This window comes from Crocodylus siamensis, chromosome 1 (assembly GCF_052110815.1).
Source record: "Crocodylus siamensis isolate JL-2025a chromosome 1, ASM5211081v1, whole genome shotgun sequence".
Lineage (NCBI taxonomy): Eukaryota > Metazoa > Chordata > Crocodylia > Crocodylidae > Crocodylus > Crocodylus siamensis.
In genome coordinates this window covers 115,223,400-115,241,971 of record NC_143395.1, presented here as the reverse complement: position 1 = coordinate 115,241,971, position 18,572 = coordinate 115,223,400, and the positions used below count along the sequence as shown (strand labels likewise).

Below are 18,572 nucleotides of genomic sequence, written 5' to 3'. Positions count from 1 at the left end.
AAGCTCTCAACGTCCTACTGATCTTTGAGCACTAATGCTAAGACATATGATGTAAGCAGCAGTAGAGAAATGAGACCAGTACATTATGCTATTCATTATTTACAATGAATAGGAAATTATTCTAATAACATTTCTTACTTTGTTCATCTTCTAAAGTTAGCTCTGTGGTTAAAAAACCACCACTGCAAATACGTATGAGTCATTACCTGTACAATTAAAATTATTTTCTTTTAATATATATTTATTTAAATGAAACATCATTATCAAGAAAAAATCAGATTAAACTACTAGGGAATACATCTGAGGCAGACAAACCAAGGACAGTCAGAGAATAGGAGCAAGACTGAATAATCTGTCTACTAATTTGCAGATGATACCAAGTGATTATGCATTTAGCATTAGACAGTCATTGGATAAGACCAGAAATAATCCTGAGATAAAAGATCAGTTACCCAGGACTGCCCCTCTCCCAGCTGAATGCCCTAACCCCTAGGCAACAGAGGCAGGCTCCCTCCTGCTTGCTCTTCTTCTGGTTTCAGTACTCTCACATTCGTTTCTGAACAATAGCCCAGCGTCAACAAGAAGGTACCTCCACTCAGATGCTTTTATAGTTCTGTGGTTAAGGCAATCTTCTGGGAAGTAAGAGATGTGCGCTTGCATCTCCTCTGGCTGCAGGGGGGGTTGGAATAGAAGCCAGATCTCACACTTCCTGGGAGAGCACTCTAATACTAGGCAATTATATAAAAAAGGTAGATGGTACCTCCACCACTTCCCCTTAAAGGAGGACTCTGTACTCTATATATTGAGATATTGAGACAGAAACGCTAAGCCTGGAGAGGGGAATTAAGATTGTTAGCGCTTGATTGTCACTCACAACCTGGGCTCTGTGACTAACTTTTCAGAGGTGCTCTTCAGAGGAGCAGGATTGCTGCGGCACAGTTGCTGGCCCCAGCCTCCCCAACCCCACCTGGGGTAACCTGTCATATACCAGAGGGTATGTGGCATAGACATTCCCCAGGGACAAGAAGCAGTGGTACAAGGTGTGCTGCTGCCTCTTGTCCCCAGGGAAACAAACAGCCATGCTCATGTGGATGCAGCTTAGGATTTAAGTGCAGAAAAATATCTTTAATTCTTTTATGCAGGGTTAAATAGCCCCAGACGAAATCTATAACAGATATGTGCCAGAAACTGGAATGTACAACCTCTGCTAAAAAACATGAGCAAGTCTATGCTCTCTCCTTTACTCAAGCTACAAAGACCTCCAGAAGAGACCATAATAACCCGGTGAGCAAAAATCAAGGGCTCACCTCTCACATTCCACTGGACTAGATTTATAGTAGAAGAACAGGTTCTACTTTGGTGTTAGTAGAACCACATGGGGTTTAATTTTTTTCTGAATTTTCCCACTGATACCTCCCAGATAGGCTCATTCCTTTGGGTGCTAAAGAATACTTGGGAATGGCAGGAAGAAGTCTCACTACACTTAACAACAGTGGTGTTTACATCCAGGAATATTCCAAGTTCCCTTGCTCAGAGAGAATCATTACACATACTCCCAATCCCTGTTAGCTGTCTGCTCTACAAAAACCTGAGAAAAAGAATATCAGCTCCTTCCAATCTCGCTCCTCTGACTAGAGTTCCACATTACCCTACAGGTTTTCCCATAATTCAGGAAGAAAGAGCAGCAACAATTCAGTGAAACAGTCACAGAATGACCATGTGCTTGCTGTCTAAGAATGCTCGGAGAACTCCGGACTCATTCAATGAGCGTTCGATAACGTGCCCCCACTGTCATTTTGAAGCATGGGGATGCTGATACACAAGATGCTGCTGGTGCTTCAATTACAATGCTCCCTCCCACCACCACTATCCTGGGAGCACATGTAAAAATGCCGTAAGATACCAGAAGGCAAATCTGGTTCTACTAGAAAGCTTATTGCTCTGCCTTGACTTCTGTTGGCCATAGTGTCTGGAGACAAAAGACCTGAAGATGGTCAAAAGTGCTTGTCCAGTAAAACCAGTTGTGTTGGTAAAAAAAAAAATAAAATTTTTTTTTTAAATTAATGTTTGTGGACAAATCCATCCTGGCATGTCAGAAAAACAGTTGTAAAACTGGCCTTTTTTGGCTTTTAGCTCTGAAACTGAAAGGTTAACTAAAACTGTGGGCTTCAGGCGAAGAAAAATCCTGAAGAAAAATAAAAATCCTCTGTAAGACAACTAAAATATACTGAAGGCTAATCAGCAGTCAGTCCTTTGGACAGGCATATAAACCTTCCCTTATTACTGTAGGCTGGTGTCACTGTGCTCAACTATCTACTGAGCATTGTGCCTAAAATCCCCCAGACTGCAAACCTATGTTGCTTAATTTTGTCACAGATAAACATGTTCCAAGAGTCTGTGCCCCTTTTCCCTAGTAAGAGAGATTCAAATGGTAAAAAAATCTCTTGACAAAGTTGATGAAATAGCTAATTTTTGTCGGTATGTTATAACCAAATCCCACATGAAAACTGCTGGCACATTAACAGCTAAGGTTGGTGCATACTCAGACATAGGAGCCAGTGCCCCTGTAGCAGTCAACTAGTGATGTGGCATCTTCAGAGCTTTGTCAGAAGAGACAAAGAAGCAATATTTGAGTGCCCAGTCTGTGGACACTCAATATGCTCTTGAGTGTATTTGCTTTATTGGGTTGGCACATCTGAAAACCAACTAGCATAAGTCAAAGGGAAAAAAGGAAAAACGTACTTTCAAATCTACTACAACAGAACTTGCTTTTCATGTACTCAGAAACCATGAAAATCCCTACAGTTAAAGGGATGTGAAGGGTAACAAGAAGGGTTTCTACAAGTATGTCAGCAGCAAGAGGAGGACCAGGGAAAGTGTGGGTCCCCTACTGAATGGGGCAGGCAACCTTGTGACAGAGGATGCAGAAAAGGCTGAAGTGTTCAATACCTTTTTTGCCTCCATCTTCACAGGCAAGGTCAGCTCAGACTACTACACTGGGCAGCACAGTTTGGGGAGGAGGTGAGCAGCCCTCAGTGGTGAAAGAACAGGTTAGGGACTACTTAGAAAAGCTGGATGTGTACAAGTACATGGTGCCAGATAAGATGCATCTGGGGATGCTGAGGGAGTTGGCTGATGTGATTGCAGAGCCATTAGCCATCATTTTTGAAAACTCATGACAATCAGAAGTCCCGGATGATTGGAAAAGGGCATACAGTGCTCATATTTTAGAAAGAGAAAAAAGGAGGATCCAGGGAACTACAGCCCAGTTGGCCTCACTTCAGTCCCTGGAAAAATCATGGAGCAGGTCCTCAAGGAACCCACTTTATTTCTAAGAACTTGGAGGAGAAATAGATTATTAGGAACAGCCAGCATGGATTCACCACGACAAGTCATGCCTGACCAACCCGGTTGCTTTCTATGGTGAGATGACAGACTGGGTGTGGGGAGACCAGTGGATGTGATGTATCTTGATTTTCACATGGCTTTTGATATGGTCTCCCACGGCCTTCTTGCAGGAAAGCTAAGGAAGTATGGGCTTGATGAATGGACTGTCAGATGGATAGAAAACTGGCTGAAGCATCGGGTTCAGAGAGTAGTAATCAATGGCTCAATGTCTAGCTGGCAGCCGGTATCAAGTGGAGTGCCCCAGGGATTGGCCCTGGAGCCAGTTTTGTTCAATATCTTCATTGATGATCTGGAAAATGGCATAGAGTACACCCTCAGCAAATCTGCAGATGACACCAAGCCTGAGGTAGTAGTAGGTACTCTGGAGGGTAGGGCTAGGATTTAGAGTGACCTGAACGAACTGGAGGATTAGGCCAAAAGGAATCTTGAGGTTCAACAAGGACAAGTGCAAAGTCCTGCACTTAGGACAAAACAATCCCATGCACTGGTACAGGCTGGAGGCTGACTGGCTTGGCAGCAGCTCTGCAGAAAAGGACCTGGGGGTTACAGTAATAACCTCTATTCAGCACTAGTGAGGCGACATTTGGAGTACTGTGTTCAGTTTTGGGCACCCCACTACAGAAAGGATGTGGACAAATTGGAGAGATCCAGCAGAGGGCAACAAAAATGGTGAGGGGGGCTGGGGGACATGATTTATAAGGAAAGATTGAAGGAACTGGGCTTATTTAATCTAGTGAAGCAGAGACAGAGGGGACCAAGAGGGGACTCAACTACCTGAAGGGGGGTTAAAGAGAGGATGGCGCTAGACTGTTCTCAATGGTGGCAAATGACAGAACAGAGAGCAACAGTCTCAAGTTGCAGCAAGGGAAGTTTAGTTTAGATATTAGGTAGAATTTTCTCACTACGAAGGTAATAAAAGAGTGGAACATGTTGCCCAGAGACATGGTGGAAGCTCCATCCTTGGAGGTTTTCAAAACCCGGCTAGAAAAAGCTGTGGCTGGGATGATCTTGTTGGGGATGGTCCTGCTTTCAGCAGGGAGTTGGACTAGATGACCTCCTGAGGTCCCTTCCAACCCTCATTTTTTATGATTCTATGTGAAGGCCCCATTCTTACACTGTACATGTAATACAGAATACCTATTGTGACATTTTTCTGTAAAATTCAATTCACTGCATGAGAACTCAGATGTCTGTAAGGTTATTAAATGGTGTTGGCATGAAAACTTATTCACCTTCATGTAGTACTTCTGAGCACTTACAGTGACATTCATCCTTGGATCTCTAATTACTTTACAGAGGAAAGCTAAGTCTTACAACACTCCCAAGCAGTAGTTAATTACTATTACACAACTGCAGGGAAATAAACCAGAGCCCAGAAAATAGACTGTATTATTGAGGGGATATTCTCTACCCTTACACTGCCAATAAACCTGTTTTTTCTTTTACACACTCTTCAAAATTCATCCTTACCTTTCTGATTCACTTTTAAAACCTGCTGCTAACCACCAATTAACTCACATAAGCTTCTACAACTTCTTCTCACTTGGTCTCCACTATGCAAACATTGCCCTCTAATCCATCTGGAATGCACCTGCAAAACTACTTTAACTTTCCTTCCACACTGAGTAATCTCAGTCCTATCATGGCCTACTCTTTAATATTTCACTGACTTCAGACTTCTCGTTTTCACTTTCAAATACCAACACAAACTAATGTCACATTACTTCTCTGCTATCATCAGCTTTTGCCTTCTGCTCATTCTTTTCAGCTAATGTGTTCTCAGGGATATGAAGATACAAATAATTTACCACAGGATGAGAAGTGGATCAGCTGTCCCAGGTAAGTACCCATACTCTTATGCTATCATACATAAAAGCCAAACTACGGTAACTTCTCTCCATTTCATTGACAACTAAGGTACTGAGATTTAACTTCTGTTTACTACAGGGAGAGAAACTGTGCATGGGCAGTTGCCATACAACAGCTAAGATGTGATCAAGTTCCACCCTCTTTTACCACATGCTAAATTATTTGTATGTCCATAACCTTAACTATATATTTATAGCTCCTGGAAATATAACATCCTCTATGCAGTAGCCCTTCTAAGTAGGACGTTTTTTCCTAACCCGGTACACCACATCTTTCATTTTTACACTTCTTCCATGGGGCCAAAGCAAACTCCTTTTTTCCTACTTCCATATGTGCATTTATATGTTTATGTGCTTATACTTAAATATATACCATCTCTCACTCACTACCAGAGAAGTCTGCTCAATAGACTGTCATGTGAGGCCATGATCTTCATTTCATTTTGGACTTTTGAGTCTCAAATATGCAAGCCGTTTTCACTTAGGTCTGAGTAGGTCACCTGACTACCTCTGGAAAAGGTGGAACAGAAAAATTAAGTCTCTGGCCTTTTGTGGATTTGTTTTAGCATCTGCTCAGCATTTCATTCATACTGATGAAAATAAAGAGCAATGGAAGGCAGAAATAAATTGTCATAGCAAAAGAAAACAGGCCAGCATTTACACATGCATTTAGGCTAGTTATTTTCACCACCCCTGTAATGTAATCTTATGGTGGTGAAACTTAGTTTGCTGCAGTCTAATAAGTGTTGCATGTGTATACTGTGACACTTTACATGGCAGCAAATTACTCTACTGTGCAGTTAAGTGCATGTGTAGATGCACTCTAGGAGTGGGAAAATGTATATCTTTTTGAAGGCTTAGCACCTCAGATTTTGATATCCTTAGTGCAGAGCCTCTGTATTCTATTTTGTGAATTACTGTAATAATTTATGTCCCTCACTACATAAATAAAAGAAATGACATCAGTGGTGAAGCCAGTATCTGTAAATAAAAGATTTATATAATATAAGGATATCTTATTTTCATATTTATTAAAGGAATTATCAGGACCATTTTTGCTGTTGTCCTGTTCCCAAATTCTTCCAGTAATTTGGATTTAAAATCTCTCACCTGTTGTGGACCTCCAGCATTCTTTTCAGAAGTTGACAATATAGTTTCATCTTCTATTACAGTCTGGCCTTCTTGTACATATCCCGGCTTGGAAGTAGGCTTGTTGCCCTTCTGACTTGGAATAGTACCTTTTCTTTTTGGTACCCCTGCTTCTGGGTCCTTCTTCACACTGCCTTGGCCAAATTGACCCTTGCTTGCTGGTAGGGAGATAAAAATGTCAACCTTCAGTTTCCATGAATTCTACAAACTAGTAGCTTGAGCTAAAGAGAGAGAAGCATACATAACAATGAGTTGCTATCGTCAGTTTTCTTCCTGTGCGTTTTGCTTACAAGGTTCCAACTAACAGTCTCACTTCAATAAAAATTATGCCAAATTATTTTCTTTTTGCACAATGATCAGAAATATCTTTAAAAACTAGGCAAGAATGAAAAGAATATAGTGCTTGTATATATATGTGTGTGTGTGTGCATCTGCACACATATGGATGCGAAAAGGAAAGAGTAGAAACAGTTAGAAAACTCCTCTTTGGATATTTTTACCATTCTACACTTCTTTTCTTCAAGAATTACAGTCTCAATATTAAACGAGTATATATTCTCTATCAAGTCAAGTCAGTCCCAAGGCTGCTTGACCATTGGGGCACCTTAGATTCTGTAACAACCCTCCTCCATCCTGCGTGAGGTTAGTGGAGTTGCTTTGCATCACTGGGGATTCTTCAGGCAGAGTGACCTGGTAGCACCTATATCCTCTCCGGTGGTATGGATGGCCACTGGCTTGCAGGGAACTCATCCCGCCTTTGACAGGTCTTACTTTTAGTCCTGTTGCATGTTCACACACACTCCTCACCCAGGCTAGCCCATGTGGAGGTGCCAGTTTAGTTGTCAACAACCTGGCCATGGAATACACTGTACTGGTTTACATGGTACCAGATAGCAGACCAAGAGGCCTGGGATGACTGCCATATTCTCTATACTCTGTAATAAAGTTTACATTATATGCTGGCTGAGCATTACCCTATAGCCAAGTATCCAGGTTGTAGCTGTATTTTTCAGCAGTTTCCCTTCCTTTCCTCCCACTTCCCTATACTTTGTATTTAAACAAATTTATTCCTTTCTATTGAATAGCTCTGCTCTCTGCAATTCCATTTGTAGTATCTGATGATGTAGGCTACAGCCTATGCATCTCTGAAGAGTTAATTTATAAGGTATAACTGTACCCTGGCTTCTGCCTAGCAACTAATTAATCACCCTATAATGTCCCATATACATTTGCTTAGGAAACAGCACCCAGAGCTTCTGATTAAACTGTTGCCTCATTAATGTCTAATTAATATTGTTTTCAAGGGACATTGTATAATTTTGTTAAACACCAGATTTTAGCACGTAAGAATTCTAAGATTTTTTTCTTGGACATGTTGAGCACCTGTACACGTGATGGACTTCTGCAACAAGGTATGCTAATTAGCACACATTGGAGCAGACTCGATTAATTGAGTCTGCTGTGACTCTGCTGGACTGTGCTAATTAGTGCTAATTCAGTGTCCTCACATTTCAAAATGGTGGCAGGAGAACTTTAACTAAAACTCGTTGAATGAGATTTAGTTAAAACACACGCACTGCCATTTTGAAATGTGGGACAATGAATACACATGACACTGCTCTAATTAAAGTGCCCTCTAATTAAACTGTCCACCCTGGAACACGTGTATTGATGCCCACTGGTAACAGATACGCCACATTTTAGGTCTCAGAGATATACTGTATTTTTGTAATAAGCATCTACAAATGTATTATCAGGCAGCCAATTCCAATGTAGAGAAGGAAGGTTTCTTTAAGTATGTTTCTTTAACTATGTACTTTCTTTGTACGTGGCACTAGAGGATACTTTTGAAAATATGTCTTTATAAGAATCTCAACAAAGTTCTGAATACACTTTTGCAACAAAGTTAAAGAAAACATTATAAAAAGATCACAAAGCTGGTAAAGAACTTTTTAGTGGTCACCAATGGTATGTCTATGCTGCTCAATGGTAGCAGCAACCATTGCTGTGCTAACAGACAGTCCATTTCTTCATGTATTACCTAAAATGACTATATCCTTTCTGACTCAGGTGGTAATGCATGCAGAGTGAGCACAGCCTGTCTGCATGGAGCTGCCTGATACCATAAGTGGTAGAGACACCCTTTAAGGCCTGACTAAAAGTACACTGTATTTCATAGAAAGACTCAGATGGACTTCACAAAGCTATTTCTAACACTCTAGTGAAGGATGTGAGATCTGCAGTCAGTTTAACAAATTCACTTAAAACATGATTAACAGGATGAATAAGTTTCTGCATAAAATAATACTTGATTTTGGGCCTGTAGAACACTATTTCTAGCTCACAGAGAGGGTGGCCCCATCAAAAGTAATGAATCATCTCAGAGTAGTAGGATCTTGTGAGATTTTTTTTTTATTGGCAAGCTGATAGAGAATCAATTAAAATAGGCTCCCCAACATGCACACTACTTAGCCAAAGCAACTATTCTGGTAGATGTCACCAGATGGTGCTGTGATACAATATACTATTTTTTTTCTTAGGGTGTGAATAAATATTCAACCTCGAGATTTATGCTTCCTTTGAAACAGGCATGGGTACTGGGCTGAGACTGGTAAAGTAAAAATAAAGGATGCTATATGATTTTTAAGTGCTTCCCTAGTCTCCAGTGTAGTTTGTTATGGTATAGTGGGGATTATGGTTGTACTATGAAATGTTTGGAGTACAGTAGCTAACAGGGCCAGTGAGAAAAATCACAGATATGGTCTGTTCCCAAATGGTGACAGTTTTATTACTTGGCGGTTACAGTAACTATGTGAGTGACAGAAGACTAGTGTGTTTCATTTCATTATCCCAACCCCATATCCAGTTCACCTCCCCTTTCCACCCTATAAAGCTATTAACATGTTAGACGCTATCATGTATTTTCAAGTACATTGGGAGCAAGAAGAGGGCACCAGGCAATGTAGGGCCCCTGCAAGACTCAAATGGTAACCTTGTGGCTACACCAGATGAAAAAGTCAATATTTTTAACAGTTTCTTAGCCTCTGTTTTCTTGAACAGGGACTGGGGCATCCCTCCAACAGAGGTAGGGACAATCTTGTGGATAGCTCTGTCAGGCTTTGGAACAGCACAGATGTAGTTAGGGATCTTCTGGAAGGGCTGGACATTTTTAAATCTGCAGGTCCAGATTCCCTCCACCCAGGGGTGTTGAGGGAGCTAGCAGGGGTCACCCTTGGCTTGACTGCATGAGCATTTGTGGTCATCTGGCCAGGTGCTGGGGGACTGGAAACTAGATAATGGGGTCCCCATTTTTAAGAAAGGGAGGAAGGAGAACCCAAGTAACTATAGGCCTGTAATCCTCACCTGAGTCCTCAGGAAGATCTTGGAGAAAATTATCAAGGAGCACATCTGTGGGGGGCCAGCAGGGGAGATCATGGTGGACGGGTTGTACTCAACCTGGCGAGATGTGAGCAGTGGGGTCCCCCCAGGGTTCAGTCCTCGGGCCCACACTGTTTAACATCTTCATCAGTGACTTGGACAAGGGAGTTGAAAGCACATTGTCCAAGTTTGCTGAAGACATTAAGATGTGGGGCGAGGTGGACACACTTTAAGGGAGAGAGAGGCTGCAAATAGATTTAGTCAGACTACAAAAGTGGGCAGATGAGAATAGGATGCGGTTCAATGCAGTCAAATGCAGGTGGTGCACCATGGAAGAAGGAATCCACAGCATACATACAGGCTGGGGTGTTCCCCTCCTGAAAGCACAGAGGCGGAAAGGGATCTTGGAGTCATTACTGACTCCAAGATGAACATAAGCCGCAGCCAGCAAGACCAGACATACCTTGTCATGCATCCAAAGATGCATCTCAAGCTGGTCCAGAGAGGTGATACTCCCCCTCTATGCAACATTGGTCAGGCCGCAATTGGAGTACTGTGTCCAGTACTGGGCGCCGCACTTTAAAAAGGACGTAGCCAGCCTGGAGAGAGTTCAGAGGAGGGCCACCCGTTTGGTGAGAGGGCAGCAGGACAGGACCTATAAGGAGAGACTGAGGGCCCTGAACCTGTACAGCCTTGGCAAAAGGAGGCTGAGAGGGGACCTGGTGGCTGCCTACAAACTCATCAGGGGAGATCATTAGCAAACAGGAAGAGTCCTATTCTCCCCAGCACCACCTGGGGTGATAAGCAACAATGGTAATAAGCTGATGGAGAACAGGTTTAGGTTAGAGATCAGGAGGCAATATTTTACAGTCAGGGTGGCCAGAATCTGGAACCAACTTCCTAGGGAAGTGGTCCTCGTCCCTACCTTGGGTAAATTCAAAAAGAGGTTGGATGATCACCTGTCTGGGGTCTTGTGAACCCAGCATTCATTCCTGCCTGTGGTAGGGAGTAAGGCTAGATGATCTGCTCAGGTCCCTCCTGACCCTAGCTACTATGAAACTATGAAACTATTAGCAAGTTAAGAAGATGCTCTTTGCCATATGATACCTCAGACTACTGCGTACATTCATCACAGGCAGCAAATTGCTGAAGAATCATACATTCTGTTTGTATAGCCTGGGCTTTACCATAAACTGGACACCTGACCACATTATGACTCCTACTTGCCCTTTGTCAGATCACCACAGCCACGTTCCTGACTGCTTTCATCTAACTGACCCCCTCCCATGCTGGCCTCTTCCCCCTACCTCTGACTCATTCTCCTACTGCAAAAAGAGTGGGGGGAGAGGGTGTACCTTCAGTTTATATTTCTTTATTTTTAGAAGTTTAATATTTGGCTACTTTCTGGACCTCCCCATATCACAGCACAGGCAGATAGATCTTTTGCTATCTCCCTGCAAGTTGCAATCCCCCTAGCACTCGTAATGAGACAAGGAGAAGGGCTCAGGCTCCCCAACAAACCAAAGCCATTCAGATCACAGCTCACAGGAAAAAAGACCTAGACACATCTCCCAACAAGCATTGCATGTATAGTTTATTTTCTTTTGAATGTTACTTGGGTTCCCTCTGAATTTTATGTTGTTCTCAGACTAGATGCCTCCATACCTTTACCCAGCACCTCTTAAAAAGGACCAAACGAGTAAATATACCATAGTCACCAGAATTCTAGACCAGTGGTTCTCAGTCTTTTCTCTACCGGGACCCATTTGTAAACATCGATAGCCAGCCCTGACCCAGTGCCCTTGGCTTCCAACCCAGTGTCCTCTACCCCCAGACCCCAGCCCCCCATTGTGTGGGGCAGAGGGTGGGTGTGTGGGGCAGGAGGCCCCAAACAGCTCCTTGCAGGTTGAAACTCTGACAGCCAGCAGGGGACAAGCCACAGTTTCCACTTGCAACTTTTAGCTAACTACAACTCATTCTGTCTTTGCTAGGTGCAAAGCTGTTTTTATAATTGTATTAAAATGAATTGGCTCCCATGCATTCAAAAGGACAATCTTTTGTAGTCTAAACTTTCCTTATGAATGAGATTAGAAGAGACATTTACCATAACTTCTGTCTGACAAGGCTTTGAGTACAGTAAGTTTCACTGTTATACCTGCAGGGTTAGTGAGTTTCCTGTTTTCACATAGCAACTATAAGGAAGCATTGCTTGAAAATAGGAAAGAATGACTGTAAATTGCTGGGATTTGGGGATCAGCTTAGTACCTGAGAAGTTTCCCACTTTTTTGTTCTTTAATGGAGAATCCAATTTTAAAGTTTGGTGATCCATTTTTAAAGGTTGTTCTCAATCTGTTCATATATTATTCTGACCCCACTTTTGGTTCATGACCCACGGGTTGAGAAACACTGTTCTAGATGATTTCAATTTTAAGATTACCCCAAAATAAATAGATTCTATACAGGGAAAAGTATACATTTGTTATACTTGTCCATGTATAGGATCTAATGAATGGAAGGTTGTCCTAAATTTGTCCCCACTCACTGCTATGCTGGGGAATGTAGTGGTGAGGGCAGGGGGGCAGACCACTGCCTCTTGCTCCCCCTGCCCCTTATCTCCCCATGCCTATGCCTGTTCCCCCTGTGCCTGCCCTAATTGCTGCCTGTTCCTCCCATACGTCTTCCTGCCCTCCCCAGCTCCCCATGCCTGTGCCTAACCTCTGCCTTCCGTCCCCCATGCCTCCCCACTAACCTCCCACACTCTGCCCCTCACCTCCTTAGGGTGAGGGGCTCCTTTAGGGCTGTCAGCAACAGCAGCAGCTACAAGCAGCCAGGAAGAAGCAGCAGCAGCAGCTCCCTGCCTGGCTGAGAGATGGAGCAGAAGGTAAGGGGAGGTGGGGGCAGCTGAGGGGAGGGGAGAAAGGGGTGAAGTGGCAGGCTGAAGTGGGGGATGGAGAAGCAGGCACAGACATAAAGGACAAGGGCTGTAGGGGAGACAGCAGTTTCCCTTACCCTGCCATTGATCTTTAAACATCAGTTGGTTTCCTATTATAACTCTAGTTGAGATGATGACTCATTATAATATGGCATGTGGCAATAGAATTAATAGGTTCAGAAATAGTAAGGCCAGAAGGGACCTCAGAAGATAATTGGGTCCAGCCCCTGCACCAAGCAAGAAAGACAACTTGGGTCAGATGACCACAGCAAGGTGACTGTCCAGTCTCCTCTAGAAGATTTCCAGGGTAGGCAATTGCATCACCTCTGAAGGGAGTTTATTCCACAGTCTGGAAACCCTAGTTGTGAAGTAGTTTTTCCTAACATTGAGCCTGAAACAGTCTTCCAGGAGTCTGTGACCATTATTCCTAGTTTTCCCCAAGGGTGCCCTGGTGAACAGTGGTTCACCAAGCCCTTGATGTATGCCTCTGATGCAATGGTAAACTGCTACCAAGTCCCCTCTCAGCCTTCTTTTCAGGCTGAAGAGTCCCAGATCCCTCTGCCTTTCCTCGTACGGCTTGCCATTCAAGTATCTGATCATACAGGTGGCCATTTTCTGGACTCTCTCAAGCATTACCATGTCCTTGTTGAAGTGTGGCACCCAGAACTGGACGCAATACTCCAGCTGCAGTCTCACCAATGTAGAGAAGGGTGGAAGAATCACTTCTTTGGTTTTGCTGGAGATGCATCGATTGATGCATGCCAGGGTATTGTTAACCCTGCTGGCTACAGTGTTGCACGGTTGGCTCATGTTCATACTGCGGTCTATTATTATCCCCAGGTCCCTTTCATTCATAGTGCTGGTCAGGTTGGCGTTGCCAAGCTCGTGGATATGCAGGGGATTGTTCATCCCCAGGTGGAGCACTTCACATTTCTCGATGTTGAACTTCATCTGGCTCCAGTCCACCCAACTTGCAAACCTGTGTAGGTCTGCCTGTGTCTATACCTTCAGGTGTGACCATGCTTCCCCATAACTTGGTATTGTCTGTGAACTTGGCCAGTAAGCTCTTCATCCCAAAATCCAAATCATTGATAAAGATGTTGAAGAGCACTGGACCAAGTAATGACCCCTGTGGGACACCACTGGCCACTTCCTGCCAAGATGACCCAGATCTGTTCATTAGAACTCTCTGGGTCCTATCCCGCAGCCACCTTCCTACTCACCTGACTGTCTCATGGGATACCAGATCAAAAGCTTTTTGAAAATCAAGGTATATAATGTCAACCTCCTCTCTTTTATCCAGGTGGTGAGTCACCTGATCATAAAAGGGGATGAGGTTGGTAAGACAAGACCTGCCTGCAATGAAGCCATGCTGGTTGCCATTGAGAATCCTACCTTCTGCAAACCTACTGCACATAGACTCCTTAATTAATTTTTCTAGGATTTTCCCTGGGATAGAAGTTAGGCTAATTGTTAGCTGGGTTCTCCCTCCTCCCCTTCTTGAAGATGGGCACAACATTGGCCCTCTTCCAGTCCTTGGGGACCTCTCTGGGCACCAAAAGTTTTGGAAGAGATTTGCCAGTTCCATGATTACTTCAGCCAGTTCCTTTAACACTCTTGGATGATGTTCATCCAGTCCTGCTGACTTATATACAAATTAAAATGAAAGAAAATGAACTTTGACCAAAAAGGTAAGTTTCTCACTCATGCCATGTTTAGACTGTAAATAGACCATTTTTGGCAGCAGTGCTTTCAAACGTGCTATTCTGCTTTGTTATGTATTACTCTCCTGACTGAAAGCAATGTAGCTGAGTTTGTATGCACTGAGGACAGGCCAATTAGTAGTGCTGAGTGATGGTGTCAATTAGCCTGTTTCTTGTAGGCAGCTACACTGCTTCGGGTCAGGTGTGGATAGTGCACACAGAGAAGGATGGGACATCTGAGGAAGCTGGTGCAAGGCAAAATGTCTCTGAGGCAAGGCAAGCTCAGCCTCTGAGGCACAAATGCTCAGATAAAGATGAAAATGGTGTATGTGTTGTAATTGGCAATTAAATTTTGTCCCAAAGGAAATTTTGTTTAAATTGGAATGTGCCCCTACAGGATAAATTTTTATTTGAATCTTTCTTGTTATTATAATGACCTGACAATAGTGTTATGGCCATTTATAACTTCCATAAATCTAGTATAATTAGCAGTTCCTTCTGAATCCTCCCATCTTCCTCCTTCCCTGAATAAAATAGTTGTTGTTCCAGGAGAAAGGGGAAAATAATGCTTGTCAAGAGATATTTCCAAGACTAGGACATAAATGCTTGTATTTTAATCACGTTACAGGGGTGTAGGTTGTAGCCATGTTGGTCTAAGGGCATAGGGAGACAAGGTTCTTTGGGTGACTCTGGTATCTTTTATTAGACCAACTTAAATAGTTGGAAAACAATTATTAAGCAAGCTTTTGGGTTCAAAAACCCTTCATTAGGCCAACTGCTTAAACTTCCTTAGCCTGACAAAGGGTTTTTGAACCCGAAAGCTTGCTTAATAGTTTTTTTCCAACTATTTAAGTTGGTCTAATAGAGGATATCAGATTCACCCAATGAACCTTGTCTGTATTTTAATCAATAACAAATCAGACAGACAGAGCAATGCATGAGAAGAGAACATACTACAGTCCCTTCTGACAAGGGAAGTAAGTCCTTAACTGTTTTGGACTAGGGACTTACCTTTATAGGATCATAGGAAAGTAGGACTGAAAGGGATCTCAGAGTTATCTAGTCCAGCCCCCATGCTCAGGACAGCATTGTCCCAGATCAGACTATTCCAGCCAAGTATTTGTCCAAACTGGTCTTGAAAATTTCCAGGAAGAGTGCGTTTACAACTGCTCCAGCTAAACTGTTCCAATGCTTGACCACCCTCATAGTTGGTGCCTCCTAATCTCCAATCCAAATTTCTTCTACAAAAGTTTGAAATCATACTCCTGGTCCTGTCCCCTGTGGCCACAAAGAAAAAAACCCATCTCCATCCAATCTATAATTGTTCTTCAGGTATTGGAAAATTGTTACTAAATCCACCTCAATCTTCTCTTCTTCAGACCAAAAAAACCTAGTTATTTCAGCCTTTCCTCATAAGTCTTGCTTCTGAGACCCCTAGTCATTATTGTTGCTCTCCTCTGGACTCTTTTCAATCTGTCCACATTCTTCTTGAACTGTGGGGGCCAAAACTAGACAGTACTCCAGGTGAAGCCTCACCAGTGCTGAATAGAACAAAAGAATCACTTGCCTTGATTTATAAGTGACACTCCTATTAATCCAACCCAGTGTACAGTGTACTTTTTTTTTTAAAAAAACAAGAGCACACTGGAGATTCATATTCAGGTTATGGTCCACTATAAACCTCAGGTCCTTCTCTGCTGTACTGCAACCTAGCCAGTCATTCTGCAGTCTGTATTTGTGCATGCCATTGTTTCATCCCATGCATAGGACATTGTACTTATCCTTACTGAATCTCATTAGATTGAGTCCATATGACTTTTCCAGTCTATCCAGGTCATTCTAGCCCTGTACATCAGAATGTCCACAGCTCTACAGACCTTGGTATTGTCAGCACAAATTTGTTAGCCATGCATTTGGTCCTCTTATCCAAATTATATTAAACAATACCAGACCAATCACAAACTCCTGAAGAACCCCTGTTGATACCTCCTCCCAACTAGACAGTAAGCCATTGATGACTACTCATTGAGCATGCCCCAACCAGTTATATATGCTACTTACCATTACTTCCATTTAGTCTGTATTTCTATAGCTTGTTAATGAGAATGTCATGGGAGGCAGTTTCAAAAGCATTGCTCAAGTTAAGCTATATCATATTTATTGCTCTTCCCCTATATCTACACAACCTGCCACCTTAAGATGGAAGGAAATCAGGTTGATCAGGTATGACTTGTTCTTGGTGAATCCATGCTGGTTGTTCCTCATCATTTTATTCTCCTACTTATTCACTGTGCTCTGGAAAGCTAAACGTTTCTAGTCAGGCAAGCCTCATCTCCTTCCTTACACTGCCATCAGGCACAATCAATTAATTTCTCCAAACAACCCTGCAAAATGACTCCCAAACTAAACCTACACCACCAAGCCTGAAATATGCAGGCCTTCCTATTTACCCGCACTAACAAACTCTCTCCCCATGCAGCCATGGCTTCCTGCTCCTTTCTCAGGCAGGACTCCCACTCAATCTCCCCTGCTTGCTGGCTTGCTCTCTGTTTCTGTCTTCGGCTCCTTATCATGGAACAAATGTGAACTGCTTTATTAACCAACCAGAAAATGAAGGCAAAAGTCACAGACAAAAAATAATGTTAGAAACAGCTCTTCCGTCAATTCAATCTTTACCTGTCTTTGTGGGCAATACATGCCCCTCCCCACCCCCCTCATATTTCAGATCCCCTTCGCAGAACAGAGAATGTGGAAGGGGACAGGAAAGTAAGGGAAATGATATAACTAACAAGTAAAAAAAAAAGAAAGAAACAGTTTCTGTGATAGTGTTTAAGATCAGTTCTTATCCAAAGTTATTTTAGAGTGTTCTCATTGGGACCAAGTATAAAATACAAAATATAGTACTTACATTGAGAACTTAAAGGTCTTTCAGGACAAAAGAAATTAAATGCAGGGATGACTGCATGGCCCTTTCCAATGGTATTCACAATTTCTTCTTCATTATCCAGGACTTGTAGCTTAATGAATACATCTGATTTAGAGGTCTGTACCTGCACTGTGGCAATATGGGATGCTGTGACTTTTATGGCATACCTAAATAGGAGAAAATTCCATCAACATACACTGCATTGGATTATTCATACTTGGAATCGATTCAGTAAAGCAGCCAAATTCAGGTAAAACACTTGAATGCTTGGCTAAAAGCATATGCTTAAAGTGTTTGCTTAAAGTCTTTCTTGAAATGAGAGATTTAGCACGTTTAAGCTGTTTTCATAACTGAAGCCCTCAAAAGCAAGCCTCAGCTTGAAGGTTATCACATGCAAGTAAAGCAAGATTTCCACTGCTCTCAGTCAAATCACCAGATATTAACTAAGGTTTTAGCAGGACTGCCAGAATTCCTTTTCGTAAATACAGTGACAGTGGTAGCATAAACTAAAAAATAGCAATTGTGTATGTGCACCACCCTAAAGGAAAAACTTTTGTTTTGAAAAATGTCTTAAAATTCAGTTTTTTGAAAGTGTGTCAGCAACAGAAAACAAGAAGAATTTATTTGGTTATATTTCCATTTAATCTTTATCTTTGCAATTTAACTATTTGCACTCATGGCTGATTCTGCCACCTTTGTTCATGCTAAATAGCCTCATTGATTTCAAGTTTGGCATGAAATATTCTACCCTGCCAAGAACAGATAGTACTGCTCTGCCAAGAACAGGTATAAAGTTAGACCCTGACTGTGTAAAGCTTATGCATGTGCTTTATCTTTAACTAGGTCAAGATGGCTGTAAAACAGCTTGGATACTTGTCTTCAAAGAGATATCATCAACCAGTTTAACTCAATTGTGAAGAGGCTTCAAGTGAAGTTCACTCAGGATCTGACCTGTGTCTTATATTGTTCAGTGTCTTAATGACATAGAGAACATACACTTAATTTTATCCTCCATCTGAAAAAAAAATATTTTTCTAAATCAAACAGATATTATGAAGCTTAAATCATTGAAGTGGATAAGATTTTTTTTGGATCCATACTATTAATAATATTATTTTGACATAATTAATTAAATATACTGTCCAAATCCCGCTGCGCCCCCCACTCCCCCGAAACCCCCCAGACACCCCCTCAGCAGCCGCCGAGCC

At 42.3% G+C, this 18,572-nt stretch overlaps 1 protein-coding gene across 1 annotated transcript in view; it reads right to left on the bottom strand.

Annotated features, from left to right (window-relative positions):
- The window catches only part of ADGB (androglobin), a 279,220-nt gene that overhangs the window by 36,889 nt on the left and 223,759 nt on the right, over positions 1-18,572 (bottom strand). The window contains exons 28-29 of the mRNA XM_090041017.1: positions 17,347-17,531; positions 6,387-6,583 (exon numbers count right to left, since the gene is read on the bottom strand). Coding sequence (XP_089897143.1) covers positions 6,387-6,583; positions 17,347-17,531 — 382 coding nt within the window. The remainder of the gene's footprint in view (positions 1-6,386; positions 6,584-17,346; positions 17,532-18,572) is intronic.